At 39.6% G+C, this 14,305-nt stretch overlaps 1 protein-coding gene across 4 annotated transcripts in view; it reads right to left on the bottom strand.

Annotated features, from left to right (window-relative positions):
* Positions 1-1,612: 1,612 nt before the first annotated feature.
* hdac5 (histone deacetylase 5) overlaps positions 1,613-14,305 on the bottom strand; it is a 52,499-nt gene continuing 39,806 nt past the window's right edge. For all 4 annotated transcript variants that reach the window (XM_056401233.1, XM_056401232.1, XM_056401234.1 and 1 more), the window contains 8 exons: positions 14,191-14,278; positions 13,128-13,247; positions 11,563-11,660; positions 10,957-11,075; positions 10,682-10,815; positions 9,748-9,829; positions 9,439-9,619; positions 1,613-9,005 (listed from right to left, as the gene is read on the bottom strand). In XM_056401233.1, coding sequence (XP_056257208.1) covers positions 8,966-9,005; positions 9,439-9,619; positions 9,748-9,829; positions 10,682-10,815; positions 10,957-11,075; positions 11,563-11,660; positions 13,128-13,247; positions 14,191-14,278 — 862 coding nt within the window. In that variant the 3' untranslated portion in view covers positions 1,613-8,965. The remainder of the gene's footprint in view (positions 9,006-9,438; positions 9,620-9,747; positions 9,830-10,681; positions 10,816-10,956; positions 11,076-11,562; positions 11,661-13,127; positions 13,248-14,190; positions 14,279-14,305) is intronic.

The following is a 14,305-nucleotide window of genomic DNA, read 5'->3' on the forward strand; positions in this document are numbered from 1 at the left end:
CATAGTATAGTTAGGCATAAAAGCGATAAAAAAGTCATAGTGCAGTAAGACATAAAAACGTCCAAAAACAGTCATAGTATAATAAGGCATAAAACATCATAGTATAACAAGGCATTAAAATGATTTAAAAAAGTCATAGTATAGTAAGGAATAAAAACGACAAAAAAGTCATAGTACAGGAAGGCATGAAAACGTCAAAAACAGTCATAGTATAGTAAGGCATGAAAAAGTCAAAAACAGTCATAGTATAGTAAGGCATAACAACGTCAAAAGAGGTTATAGTATAGTAAGGCATGAAAACGGCAAAAACCGTCTTAGTATAGCAAGGCATAAAAACGTGAAAAAATTTCATAGTATAGTAAGTATAAAACAACAAAAAAAACGTATAGTATAAGAAGACAAAAAATATTATAGTTCATGGCCATCAGTATTTGAATAACAAGATGGCGCAACCGAGTAGCTACAGGGGAGAGCCGCTTCTTTCGCCCGTCCCAACCAGCCACACGTCACCACCGCCAGACGTCTTTGTGCATTATTTGATAGAGCTAGTAGGGGTGGATTGCTTTTTCCGTTCTGAACACATTTTTTCCTTTTTTTATTAGACAGGGAGCTTAGTTGATATACTTTGGTTTTGATTATCTTTAGGCAAGTTATGTTTTTTTCAGGTAGACTTCTTCTGTTTGTTATTTTGGCCTGTGTCCACCCTGAGGTTTTAATTTGCTAATTTTTCAAAATAAACACGTTGATAAATTTAATACTTCGTTTTTGTTGCTACTTGGGATTCGGGTAAGATGTGCTATTCATGTTGTGTCCTGGCCACATAAAAACGTCATATGGCATAAAAAAGTTAGAAATCCACACAGAAATGTCATAGTGTAATAAAGCAAAAAAAAAAAAAAGGCATAGTATAGTAAGACATAAAAACAAAAACAAAAAATGTTAAAGTATACTAATGCAAAATACGTCATAGTATAAAAATGTTATAGTAATAGTAAGGCATAACCACATCATATTATTGCTATGCATAAAAACATCATAGTGGGATTTTTCGATAGAAATTAAAGTCATACTAACAAACTGACTGCTAGCCTACAGAAGACAGAGGCCAGGGTAAGCTTGCTAGTTAACACTAGATACCATGGTTAAATAACATGAATTGACATTTTTCTGGTGACATTAGGTACCGCGCAAATACTGGTAGGGGCAATTCTGTCCTCCCAAATGTCCATACTGTGCATATGCAAATCTTTGCCTATGATTTTAGTCCGGATAAAGTTGAGCAGCGTCCAGTTTAAAACTGTTCTCTGGAAAGTTTAAAATGTGCATCTGTCTTTGATGCTGTTGTATTAACGCATTCCTCTGTTTTTCTGGCATTTTTAAAGATAATTTTCTGATGAATAAATAAGACAACATGTTGAATTGCTGGAAGACATGACATCTCACTACTGATGAGGCAGATAATAAATTGCTGACTCATTCTGTCGTAGCATGAGATTAATGTAGAGCTTGCAAACTTCAAACCTTTAAAGAATACTGTTGTTGCTAATTGCTAAACTAACCAAGCAGTCTGCTAGCTAGAGAGTCATCTTATGCATTTACTGGGAGTGAGACAGTCAGTGAATTGCTTTATTGAGTTTCCAGACAAAGTTTAACAACAGGCCCACTTAAAAAAAACAACAACAAAGAAACAGATCATTAGGATCAACGTCACAACATTACAGTGAGACTAATAAAAAAGGGCTTCAATAAAATGTCCACAAACCCTGAAATGAAACTGAGTGTGAAGAATCACAAGAGTCACCTTCCCTTTTTAAGGTCTTGCAACACAATTCATCAACAGGAAATCAGGACAAGAAGAAAACAAAATGGACTGAAAGGTTCGAAAAAGGGACAAGTATAATCATCAATAATAGTCACAGTAATAGATTGCTCGAATAGCGTGTATTGCACATGTGTACACATATATGCACTTTTATATACATGTGAGTCAGAAAGAATTAAACACATGTTGTCTTGTCGCAACAGGAAAGAATCTGGATAAAACGACAGCACGGACAGAGAATAATCAGGAATGTGCTTGTGATCAGTTCCAACAAAAATCTGCGTTTTCAAATTGTTCAGTCGCAATCTGGACGAGAGAAAGGTCTCCCCTCGAGAACGGAGGGAGGTAAAACAGAGAGAAGGTGACGATCGCACTGATACTGAACCTCCTCTGTCCCACTCAAGAGTCCAAAAATAACCACCCCGACCCCCCATAACCAATCACAGCAGGACACTACAGTTACACCACAGTATCAAACATATCAAGAAATATACAGTATTAACTCATGTAGCAAAATAGTCTGAGAGTGTGTGAAAATGTGCGTTTCACCTTAGTGTGGGTGGTAGCAACAGTAAAGCTGTGTAGTCTCTGGACTGGGGAGGTGCCCTGACAACACGAACCATCAGACTGTGTCAACACTATTCATATTGTATGGTTAGAGTTTGAAATGTACATGGAGACTCCAGTGGTGCAGATGGTTTTCTAGGTGTCCCCTCCTTTCAGTAGGACTCAGGACCAGAGCCCACATGGCCCATGATGACCCCTCTGAACTTTGTGTCAGAACAAACCGACTGGGCACTGAAACAGCCTCTTAAAGCTTCAGTCCACAATCTGTGCTTACATGCATCCTCTGGTAGCAGTACAAGACCAAGCAGCAACCACCACGACTCAAAGGATCGTTCTGATTTGTCACAGGTTGAGTCTTGTTTTTGTAGCACTCACCAAAATAATGCAGAAATCTCAGAAAACAGCAAAATCACTACTCTGAAAGGTTTTGGTATGTTTGAAATGAACTAATTCCTACCACATGTTGTTGAGCACAGCAGAAGGTTTATAAGTAACTCATCGTTCAGATGGGTACACACTTCTGGACAAACTTTCCTCAAAGGCATTTATCGTGTTGCACTTGGTTGTGCACATGAAAAGTGACAAAAGTACTTGAAGGCGCTCAGAAAAAATTCAGATCTTAACTACGTTCTCACCTCCACACACCTGGACAGTGCATGAAGTCATCAATCTAACAAGGATTTACCATTTGTGTCTTGTGTTTGTTCTGTTCTTTGACCGTAAAGTATTGGCTGTATGGTTGATACTTTGTGTGCAGTAAAACCCTTTAATAGTTTTTGTGATTGTTGTTGCTGTAATATTATCTGAAGCCACTTTCTGCCACTCAAATTACCTTTATTTCATTATTTCAGTTGTGATTTAAATCTGGTTCCAATATAATTGTAACTAAATTGAAATACTCATTTTACTATATTTTCCATTTATTTTGATAATTGTACGTATCACTTAAAATTCCAGGAGACTGATTTTTATGAGACAATGTGAATCTAAAAGCCTAAGGGACTGGGGCAGTGTCTCACTTTGCCTGATTGGTGACTCAGCTTTACCCAAGAGGTCACAAGGTCAATCTAAGTGTTGGCAATGATAGGAAAGATGATAAGAATTTAGCAAAATAAAAATCTGCAAAACAGTAAGTATTTTTTCTAACTTCTCTTTAATCTTTGCTTCTTATTGTGAAATACTGGATAATTTCAGATAATATCAGTTAATGCACATTCATCAGTCCGCTACTGTTTGATATTAACATCTGGTGGCACTTATTCTCCAGTAGGATGCCAGTAAAACATTGTGGACAAAGGCATAATGAAATTATGTTACTAAAGCAGCACTATACAAAGCTCAAACTAATGAAAGGAAAATGTGATAGGTGAGGAAGGTTACTCCTCATCGCTTCACACAGACCTGATGTTTTTAGTCTGCCACTAGTTTTGGACGACTGAGTCACATTCATGTATATCGTGATTTATTCACTAAATCTGTTTCTATTGAACCTTGTCGACTATCTTTTCCTCACCTCAACATTTCAGTAATATTTAGAAAATACACAAAAAATACTTTCACAAAAATTCAAAAGGTCGTAAGTAGATGTCGCTTCTCTTTAAACTCAGAAAAGCTACAAATCTAAGGAGTGCCAACAAAATATCAACCATTATCCCTCTTTGCATACAAAAGCTGTGCACAGCTGTGGTGAGTATGGTGTCTAATTTGAACTGGGAAGCTGTAACAGCTTAATAAACAAGAATTCACCCTTGAATTCGCACTTTCTCTAATGGCCACTAGATGGTGCCCAAGTAACATAGAAAATCCTAATTTTTCAAAATACAACTAAATTCATTACTTCGTGGTGGTGATTAAAATATAAATTGTTGGGGAAATATTAAGGCATTTTTAAGTTGGACATTAAATGCTTAATTGACAGGCTTGACAGCTGCGGTAGTTGCTGCTTGCTCGTCCCACCACCAGCTGTTTGTTTTGAACTCAGCTGTCAACGCCCTTCAATGCTCCCATGTCTGATGGCTAATTTTCATCCTGTCTTAGACCTCTCTCTTACCAACCCGTTGTCTGTAACCCTGCTGCAGGTTTAATGGACAAACTGGCCTTAGTGTTTATGAAAGTACAAAAAGACTACACTGAACCATTTGGAAACACAGCCCAATCAATCAATCAATCAATCAATCAATCAATCAATCAATCAATCAATCAATCAATCAATCAATCAATCAATCAATCAATATTACACTCAAGCAGCACTCAATCACATGTTTAAAAGCTAAAGAGCTCCATGGATGATTTAGGTTGTGATGCTGTCTGCTGTGTTGCTATGGCAACGATGAAGCCGCATGTTGTAGTCTCTCTTTCTCCCTGTCTGTTGCTGTCATCCTGTCATTGTTGTATTGCTTTGAACAGATGAGACCCAGAGGTAGCAGTGTCAGCTACAACACCTGCTACACCGCAGGGGGTCCTCGGAAATGGGTGCTTAGTGAGGTTGAAGATTGTGTCCGGTAGAGATAGCTTACTGACGTCACACAGTAGTGTTTCCGTAGATGTGGATAATTAAGAGTGGTCCACTTCTTCTGAGGCTTTGTGTCCACTGGGTATCTTCAGTGAGCAGAGAACCTGCTTATACCTCCAGTCTCTGATGCAATTCGTCAGATTGTGAAAAGTGAAAAACTGTGCTTTAAGGTAGCCCACCAAAAAAATAAAATAAAATAAAATAAAATAAAAGCTAAATGCTCTGAAGAAGGAAGCTGGAGGTTGGAGGTGGCACTCAAAACCCACTGAAAAGTTAGCAGTGCCTTCTATATAAAATGCTAACCCACTGTCATTAGCATGTTAGAGCCATGGTACAAAGTTTAAATATTTTTGTGAGATTCAACAAACCATTTAAAACTCTTCCAGGTTCTAATAAAGATAGTTTAACTGAAGAGTTTTGTAAGGGAATTCAGACATTTGTTAGAAAAGTCCATTTTCTGTTTTAATTGTCCCAATTTTACCTACTGAGCTATAGCTTTTCAAAATGTGTTTTGTTTAAATTGTTGGGTGTAGCATTAACGTTTATGTTAGTGGCACCAGAGCAATTTTTTTCAAAGGGTAACCTATTGTTAACTTATGATTAATACTGATTTATTTTTTTGACCTCGTGTAAGCAATGCTGGTGTGAGGATTATTACATATAAAACAATTATGCAGTCCAGTATTGCCATCTTTCCTAACTCAGATATTTCAGTCACAGAGTGCTTCATCAGCCCTGATCCAGGAACAGCATACTGTGATGATCTGTTATAGCAAGAGCGCTGAAACTTTGAACTCATCGGATGGAGGGCAATCTTCTCAGCAACTTCTCCATTAAAGAGAAACACCGCAGTCAGTTCTTTGTTTTGCATTTTACACATAATCACATAGATTCTTGTTGTGTGTTGTGCTTATACAAGGGGTTTTTCAAACAAGCTTGCTTGTATGTGTCTCCTTAGTGTTAAGAGGCCAGTAAAGCTAAATTTTGTTGCCCCCTGTGATGAAAAAAGCCAAGACTTATTATTTTGTTTGCTTTCCATAGGAACGCTTTCTGGTATCTGTATTCCAGATACCAGTCAGTTACCGTGGCAACTTACTCTGAACTGACCCGCTTGCTGGAAGGTTTTTTTCAACAAACCCTGAGTTTCCCTTTGTCTCCTCCCCTCCTGCCTCTACATTTCCTCATTCGTACAGTCGTGCATATCTGAGCCCATTCAATTTTTATTGGGAGAAGATGATCAATAACCTAGTTTGATATTAGTTTGTTAACTAAGGGCTATCTTTATCAACATGATCGCGTTTATGATCAATCAATTCTTTAAACAGCTATTCCTTTTAATTCGAGTCAGCTAAATGATGAATGAGTGGTATATGCTGAATAAAAAGCAGTGTTAACTTTTTTCTAATCCAACTCACTGCTGCTGCTGTGTTTAAAGATAGCCTCAATGTACATAATATATCATAACATATCACCTTTTAAGTTGATCTGCCGAACTTGTTAACAAACAGCTGCTTATTTACACATATGGCTGTTAAGGAGCAACATGATGAGTGCATGTCAAATATTCACTCGCTTTCAGATTTGTTTTTGGTCCCTCCTCTTTGGCTGCTAAATGCTCCACTAGCACTAATGGCTAACTGCAGATTCAGCACTGTGAGCAACCCTCTTCAGGTTGTCGTATTCTTTAAAATTGTTATTTGATGCATTGTTGCTGTAAAAATATCAATCACAGCTGCTTTGAATTAATAACCATCATCATCAAGGGTTAGCTAATGTTAGCTTTGTGCAGTTTCCTGGACCTTCATGGACCTTGAGGCCGCTGGTTGCATTCTGAGCACCCTGTGACTTCCTGCTCCATCTTTGATTTTACATGGTTGTATTGAGTTTAATGGAGGAGTTGCCTTCCCATCTTATACTGACGACCATCCAATGAGTTCACATTTTAAACATTCTTGTTCTCAAGTTCTATTAGCTGCTCAGTGACTAAAGTGTCTCGAGTTACAGGAGCTAGCAATCCAGAACCGTGATATGTGGTACAATGTTTAGGGCTAATGAATATCATAAGCCATGGAGGGGCGAGCTTACTCCCTGTTGGACTACAAAAATGCACCATCACTGGACCAACCTATTTACTCAGTCATGACCTTTGACCATAATGACCCCTGCGCTGTTTGCTTGAGGAGGGCAGCATGGCCTGGTCCTGCCCGAGGAACTGGAGTTCGCTATTCACCTCCCACAACTGCAACAACAACAACCACCACCACCACAACAACAACATCCAGCCATCCTCAACATCTGTAAAACAAACAGGTGGCGGCCCAATGACATCAGTGCTTCCTTCCTGTCAAACAGCTAAACCTTTAAAACATCAACTCTCCAAATAGAATATATTCATAAATCCAATCTGATTGGATAAATCACTGTTTACATAAATATATATAGGTGTGTGTGTATGTAATATGTATGTATACAGTATGTATGTAATATGAAATATATGTGTGTGTCTGTGTGTGTCTGTGTGTGTATATATGTATATATATAATATTATTTTTGCTTTTTTATACAAAAAGAGAAAGTATTTTGTAATTTATACATATATGTATGTACAGATATAGAAAAGTGACCACAATGAGTCTGCTGTGATGTAACCGTGGGCAACAGGACAGGACAGTATTTACACCAAACAGGTAATATTACAATTTAAAAAAAAAAAAAAAAAAAAGGGACGTGGTGGTCATTGTGGTGTTTCAAAAACGTGCCACAATTCCCTGTACAGAGGAAGGGGGCGGGGCTCTGGTCACATGACTCTCAACTAAAACGAGTGAAAGAGAGAGAGAGTGCTGACAGCGAGGTGATACAGTTCAATTAATTACATGTGTAAAATGTTGAATACTGCTGAAACAGAGCTTATCCTGAGACACGTTCACCAGATTCCATAAAAGTCTGATTGAATATTATTATTGATATTACTATTAATATTCAATTGAGATTTTTACTGGATATTTCTAGTGTGTAATGATGGCTTTGGAGGCTTTTCTTCCCTCAAAAAAAAAAATCAAAGTCCGTTGGGAATACCTGACATGAATGTTGTCAGGTTTGAAAGAGAATACAGATTTAATACATTTCTGAATAATAATTATATCAACTCTCATGATTCTCTCTCCCTGTCTCTCTCAAGGTTGCTAAATAGTGAGATAAGAACAAATTAAGGCATCCAGATGAAGAAACAAAGACCCAAAAATGAACTGACAGACTGAAACAACAGCAGTATTTGTGTGTGTGTGTGTGTGTGTGTGTGTGTGTGTGTGTGTGTGTGTGTGTGTGTGTGTGTGTGTGTGTGTGTGTGTGTGTGTGTTTCTTCAGTCCTGATTGGCTGGTTGGTTTTGCTGAGGTGCTGCTGAGGTGCTGCGGCGATGGTGTTCTGTGGTTTCTGGTTTGATGGTTTTGTTTTTGTGGACATAAAAAGGCACCTAGTTCCTCCTCCTCCTTTGCTCATTTAAAAATTGGTTATTCCTCCTCCACCCCCTTGTTCGCTGAGCCCGTCTCTCCGGCGCACCGACAGACTCGCAAGAAGACAAGTCGTCCGCTTGGGAGTCTGACATTTTGTTGGGATTCAGATGCAGGTTTTCCAAAGTCATCGTCCCTCGCTGGAAACAGAGGAGTTGGGATGAAATAAAAAGACAAAAGAATGATTGAAGGGTGGAGGGGAGTAATTCAGTGGTGCTGTGTACAGGTGGTATACAGTATATAGGTTACAAGAGGTGTATCCTTGCTGACGCTCCCCTCCTCTGGTTTCCATGGAGATGCTAACAAGTCGTCTGCTCCTCCTCGGGCTGATGAACCACTAGAAAATAGACGTGTCAAAAGTTTTTCACAGCCTGTCCTTCTCCTGCCTCGATAATGTTCTCCTCAGGCAAATCGGAGCTCTCCTCAACGGCACAGGTCCGCCTTGTGTGCGTGCACCGACACCAACTCCATGGAGGAAGAAGAAAAGGAAGAGGAAGAGGAGGTGCTAGAAGGAGGTGAATGTGGAGTTTTTTGTGTGCTTCTTGTTTAAGTTCCTCCTACAATACAGGCTCTTCTTCCATTGGCTCCTCTGTGGACCTGTGGGCAATCAAACATCACATTTAAGAGCACTTATCAAATTTTGCAAAATTACCCTAACAGGACACAGTCTGTTTAAAGTGGCTATTTGTAAGTTTTCTCTGTGACGAGACTGGTTAGCTGGTTAGCATGCTAACTTCAGTAGAGGAAAAGACATGATGGAGAAAAGAGTTAACATTGGCGTTGCTTGCCATCACTGGAGACAGCTGTTGGTGAGTAAAGGAATGAAGTTTGATGCTGAACTCACACCGTTTCTTTTTCTAGCTCTTAATGCTAACGTTGGTAGCACTAGCACAACTTACTGCTTGTGGGCTTGTACTGCACTTTTATACTCGGTGGATCTCTGCTTAGTCTGCTTCATAATGTTACGATGATGTGATGTAATGTAATGCTGGTAATGTTATCAGAAAGTCACCACAGTTGCTCTGCTGACCTGCTGGTTTCTGAGTTGTCAGGAACAGAGCCCGGCTGCTCAACATCAACACTCAGGGAGGCCATGGCGCTGACTGTGTCTGCCTCGTCCTTCTCTGATTGGCCCTTAGCACCAAGGGGGCAATCCAATAACGAGTGGCCGCTTGTCTGAGACAAACTCTGGAGACAAGACCAGTGTTTACCTGGAGGGACAGAGAGAGACATACACATGGACTGAGGATGGAGACATGCTGCACACCTTACTGTACATATTTACTGTGTGTGTGTGTGTGTGTGTGTGTGTCTGTGTGTGTGTGTGTGTGTCTCTTACTCTGGATCTCTATTACTCTCTCCAGTGAGGCGCAGGCTTTTGGACATGGCTTCTCCTGAGGCCACTGAAATACAGAGTCACACTGAGAGAGACAGAGAGAGTGTGTTAACAGAAATGTATGAAATAAACAGATTAAAATACATCTCCCACAAACACGTTTATCACTCTGTATATCACTGACTGCTGGCTTCTTTGCCAGCTTTTTTCATCTGCTGTATAGTTCAAACACTTAACAATCAATTACAGATGGACTGTTAATAATATCATGCATCATCACACTGATAAGTTAGTTATCAGTTCTCTCTCGCTCTGAGAGCTAATGCTATCTGTTTGACCATAACATGGCACCAAAGATCATCTTTTTGACACGACATCTGCAGTGGATGTGGTGGTGTCAGGTCACATGACCTCCTCATAAATAGGATGCTGTGCACAGTAACAGCATCCTGCACTTGTCTGCTGAGAAACTGTTCTAGCACATAGCCACCAGCATGAAACCACAAACTATGAATTTCATATATCAGTGTATGTACAGATAAAAAAAAATCACATTCAAAGTGTCAACTAGTGAACAATTTTTACACTTTAAAAAGAGTAGGTGTTTCACCCTGCTTCATTATCTTTATGCTAAGCTAAGCTAAGCTAACCACACCCCGTTTCAGCTCTAAGAAGTGAGGAGTGGTAAGGAAAAGAAAACTAATATTTCCCAAAATGTTGAACTATTCCTTTAAAATTCAAATGGATATTTCCTAATGTTGCACTGGGCAGTTATGAAAGCGCTCCATGTCACTTCAAATCACCACTTGTGTTTCTGGTCATACTTCCATATTGTTCTTTGGGATGGTGGATGACACCTCAGGTTTGAAAGTGTGAATAGTTTGTGTGAAATTAAAACATGAATAATTATCGATGATAATGTGACTCCGCGTCTCACCGCGTCTCCTAGAAGCGCAGAGACACAGGCCTCTGATGCGTCACAGATGGCGGTGAGGTCATGACCGCCCTCCAGCGCCATAACAACCCGCCCACCTGCCAGTCCCATCAGCAGCTGCGTTAGCTGACCAAAGCCTGTCGACACACACACACACACACACACACCAGTCACAGTTAAAGAAACAATAATTACAACCTTATTCACAATCATGTAATTGAAACTGCAATTAGAAAGTGCCCCTGTCTGGTCACCACGGTAACCAGCATGGTACTCACACTTGGCAGAGACATTGTAGCCTCCCAGAGGAGACTGATGACCCTCAACTGCATCAAAGCCTGCAGACACCAGGACCACATCTGGGCTGAACTGCTGGGCGATGGGCATCACCACGCTCCTACACACACACACACACACACACACACACACACACACACACACACACACACACACACACACACACACACACACACACACAGAGTCGACATTTGAAAACATGTTGCTTCCTTAAGGTGTTTTCATACTTAACACAGAGCTCCTAACTTTGACCACAGGGAAAACTTTGTACACAATATTTATTCTCCATAAACAGTCAAAGCACAGAAGGTACCAATCAAGTGCACAGAGATTATTCCTGCAGATTCTCTATTTTTTACTATTTTACATTGAGAGATGACCCTCATTTTCAATGATGCTGAGGTTACACAAGCAGAAAGAAAACGAACCAAACAAAAAAATCTGAAATACAAAAGTCCAATATGTACCTCAGTCTGCACTGCTTGGAGCACAGCATGTCTATTTGTGTCTTTATTGATGAGGTACACACACACTTGGTAATAATGTCACCATTTGATAATAACTATCATTTTAATAATAATGTTTACCTAAAGGCAGTAAGGTACTCCACATCACCCATAGGGGGCTCCACTCCTCCGGTCCAAGCTATGTTCACATTAAAACCAACACCGGCACCTGATCCCACCTGCACAGAGGGACACAGAGAGATGACATAATTGTTATTATTCTTTTGCGTATGTGTGTGTGCGTATGTGCGTGTGTGTGTGTGTGTGTGTGTGTGTGTGTGCAAGTTGGCCATAAATATAAATATAACAATAATAATAAATTATATACTACAAATAATAAACACCAATATTTTTTCTAGAGTTTGGTTGTACTAGTTGGTTAATGGTAGCATGCAGTGACAGATCAAGTCACTAGATGGTGCACATGTGACATCACAGCAGCCACATCACTTAATTCAATGTCAAAAAGCTTAATAAATTATTAATTATTGGAAATAAGCACAGGAATTAGTTTTTATTTTTGAAGACTTTTAATATTACTTATTAATTAATTAATTAAATAAGTCAGTTGAAAGTGTTCGTTCCTAATGAGCACTGCAGTACACACTCTCTACAATAAATTCCTCCTGATCCTGTTTTTATCCAATTTAAGTAGATGGTTGTAAACAGGAGTGCAGGAGACTGTGCACTAAAACCAATAAAATAAACAAGCTCCTCTGGTCCAGTCCAGCACATGGCAAGCATTTAAGCATTAAGCAGAAAAGCAGAATTTGACCAAATCAAGACAACATCTTAATCTGTTTATGAAAAACAGGAATATGAATGTACAGCCAGCAGTTATGTTGAATTTAGATGTTTAAATTTAAATCTTTTTTTTTTTCTCTCCAAAGGTTGTTTTGTTTTCTAGAGGATCTTTCTGCTTCATGAGAAAAGACACAGATGAAGTCAGCAGCCAAGCTGAGCTGTTGGATGTTTACACAAACAGGAAGGATGCACACTTGTGTGAACAAAGAAGAAGAAACACAAAAAGACAAAAAAGTGAAACGTGATGCAGAGGAGGATTATCAACGGGAGAAGGGGAAGCAGCACTCAAAGCACATTTTCACACTGTTTCACTACTCGACAGTTGGTGGTGGCAACGCCCCAAGAAATGGAGCAATGCACCAGTAAAAGGAGGAAAGAACTCATAGTCAATGTAGAGAATCCATGTTTTAAAAATCTGTTTTAGTAATGTTTGATGAGGAGGGAAATGCATTTGTCAGGCCATAAGGAGACACGCAGTGCGTTTTTGGTTAGTAAGACATGCTGAATCTAAGCATTACTGCAGGTACACATTTTAAACACACTGACGGTAAGGTCACCACTGCTCAGGTTTTTAATGAGTTTCAGTCTCATGTCCACTTTGTATTCCAGTGTTTTTCTGCTAATATAAGACTTTACTGATACCCTGGGGAGAAAATGCACCATACAGCTACGGTGTAGATGTCTCCAGTGGGTGCACAATGATGACAGGAAACACTAGTGTTGTAGTTAAATACATCAGAAAGTGAGACAACTCTGGCTTCCTGAATCCTCACCTCTACTTTGTGCGTGTGTGTGTGCGTGTGTTTGCGTGCGTGTGTGTGTGTGTGTGTGTGTGTGTGTACCTCTTCAGGAGCTCCACTGCCAGGAAAGAAGTTTCCATTATCGTACCGATGGAGAGAGATGTAGAGGACGTTGGGGTCACTGTAAAAGGCCTGCTGGGTCCCGTTGCCATGGTGAATGTCCTGCAGTGCCAGGTCACAGTGCCATCAGAGAGAAGGTCAGTGGGATATTATGATACAGACACACTGAACACACACAGTCTGCTCAACATTTTATCCAGATTAGTCCTGCTTGCCTGCATAAAGGCCTGGTCAGAATTTTCAGCTCTTAAAATTAAGTTTGAATGAATATGAATGAATAAAAATGACGGCAGCGTGGTTGAAGATATGAATCATTTGGCCGGTAAATTACACTTTGTAGATCGAAATGACTCATTTTTCTAACCTACAGAGCTTTAAAGGTCCCATGTTACATTTTTCCTGTGTTTTATTTGAAGTGTTGATCCATAACTAAAAACCATCTCCATCTAGTTTTACATCTTCTCTCTAAGGCTTCTCTCTGGAGCTCTCGTAAGAACAGGTCAGTGAGCCAATCAGAAGAGAGGAGGCTCTGAGCCTCTCTTCTGAGTGGCTGACATTTTTCTGAGTGATTGAATTAAAATAAAACAGATTTCAGGTAAACACTCAGAGAAACCAAATCCTGCAAGGTTGGATAGTGGGTCCAGGTGGGGTATGGCTGAGGACAGTGACTGCTTTGTTGTGACATAACAAAGTTACAGAAATCCTGACAGCTCGTTTTAAGGCTCAGTTTCTGACAGGCTGTGTGCATTTCTCTGTGAACTGAGCGCTTTGATACTTTCATAGTATTAATATAGAACGTAGACTTGCTTTATAATCAGAAAAGACATGGAAATCTACCTTTATACAACTGGCTAATTTTATTATTTTATACATAGTAATTTTAATTTTACTATTTATGAGTAAATCTCTGTGTTCTTGCCAAATAAATATTGTCAATATTTTCTTGTCAAATATCTGGTGACAATGCTGACAGATTGTGTGTGTGTGTGTGTGTGTGTGTGTGTGTGTGTGTGTGTGTGTGTGTGAGTGTATCAGTGCTTCTCACCCAATCCACAATGAGGATCTTGCCCACTCCCAGTTTCTGTTGCAGCAGCTTTGCAGTGATGGCTACTGAATTGAAGAAACAAAAGCCCCTGTTCACACACACACACACCCACACA

This window comes from Seriola aureovittata, chromosome 17 (genome assembly GCF_021018895.1).
Source record: "Seriola aureovittata isolate HTS-2021-v1 ecotype China chromosome 17, ASM2101889v1, whole genome shotgun sequence".
NCBI lineage: Eukaryota > Metazoa > Chordata > Actinopteri > Carangiformes > Carangidae > Seriola > Seriola aureovittata.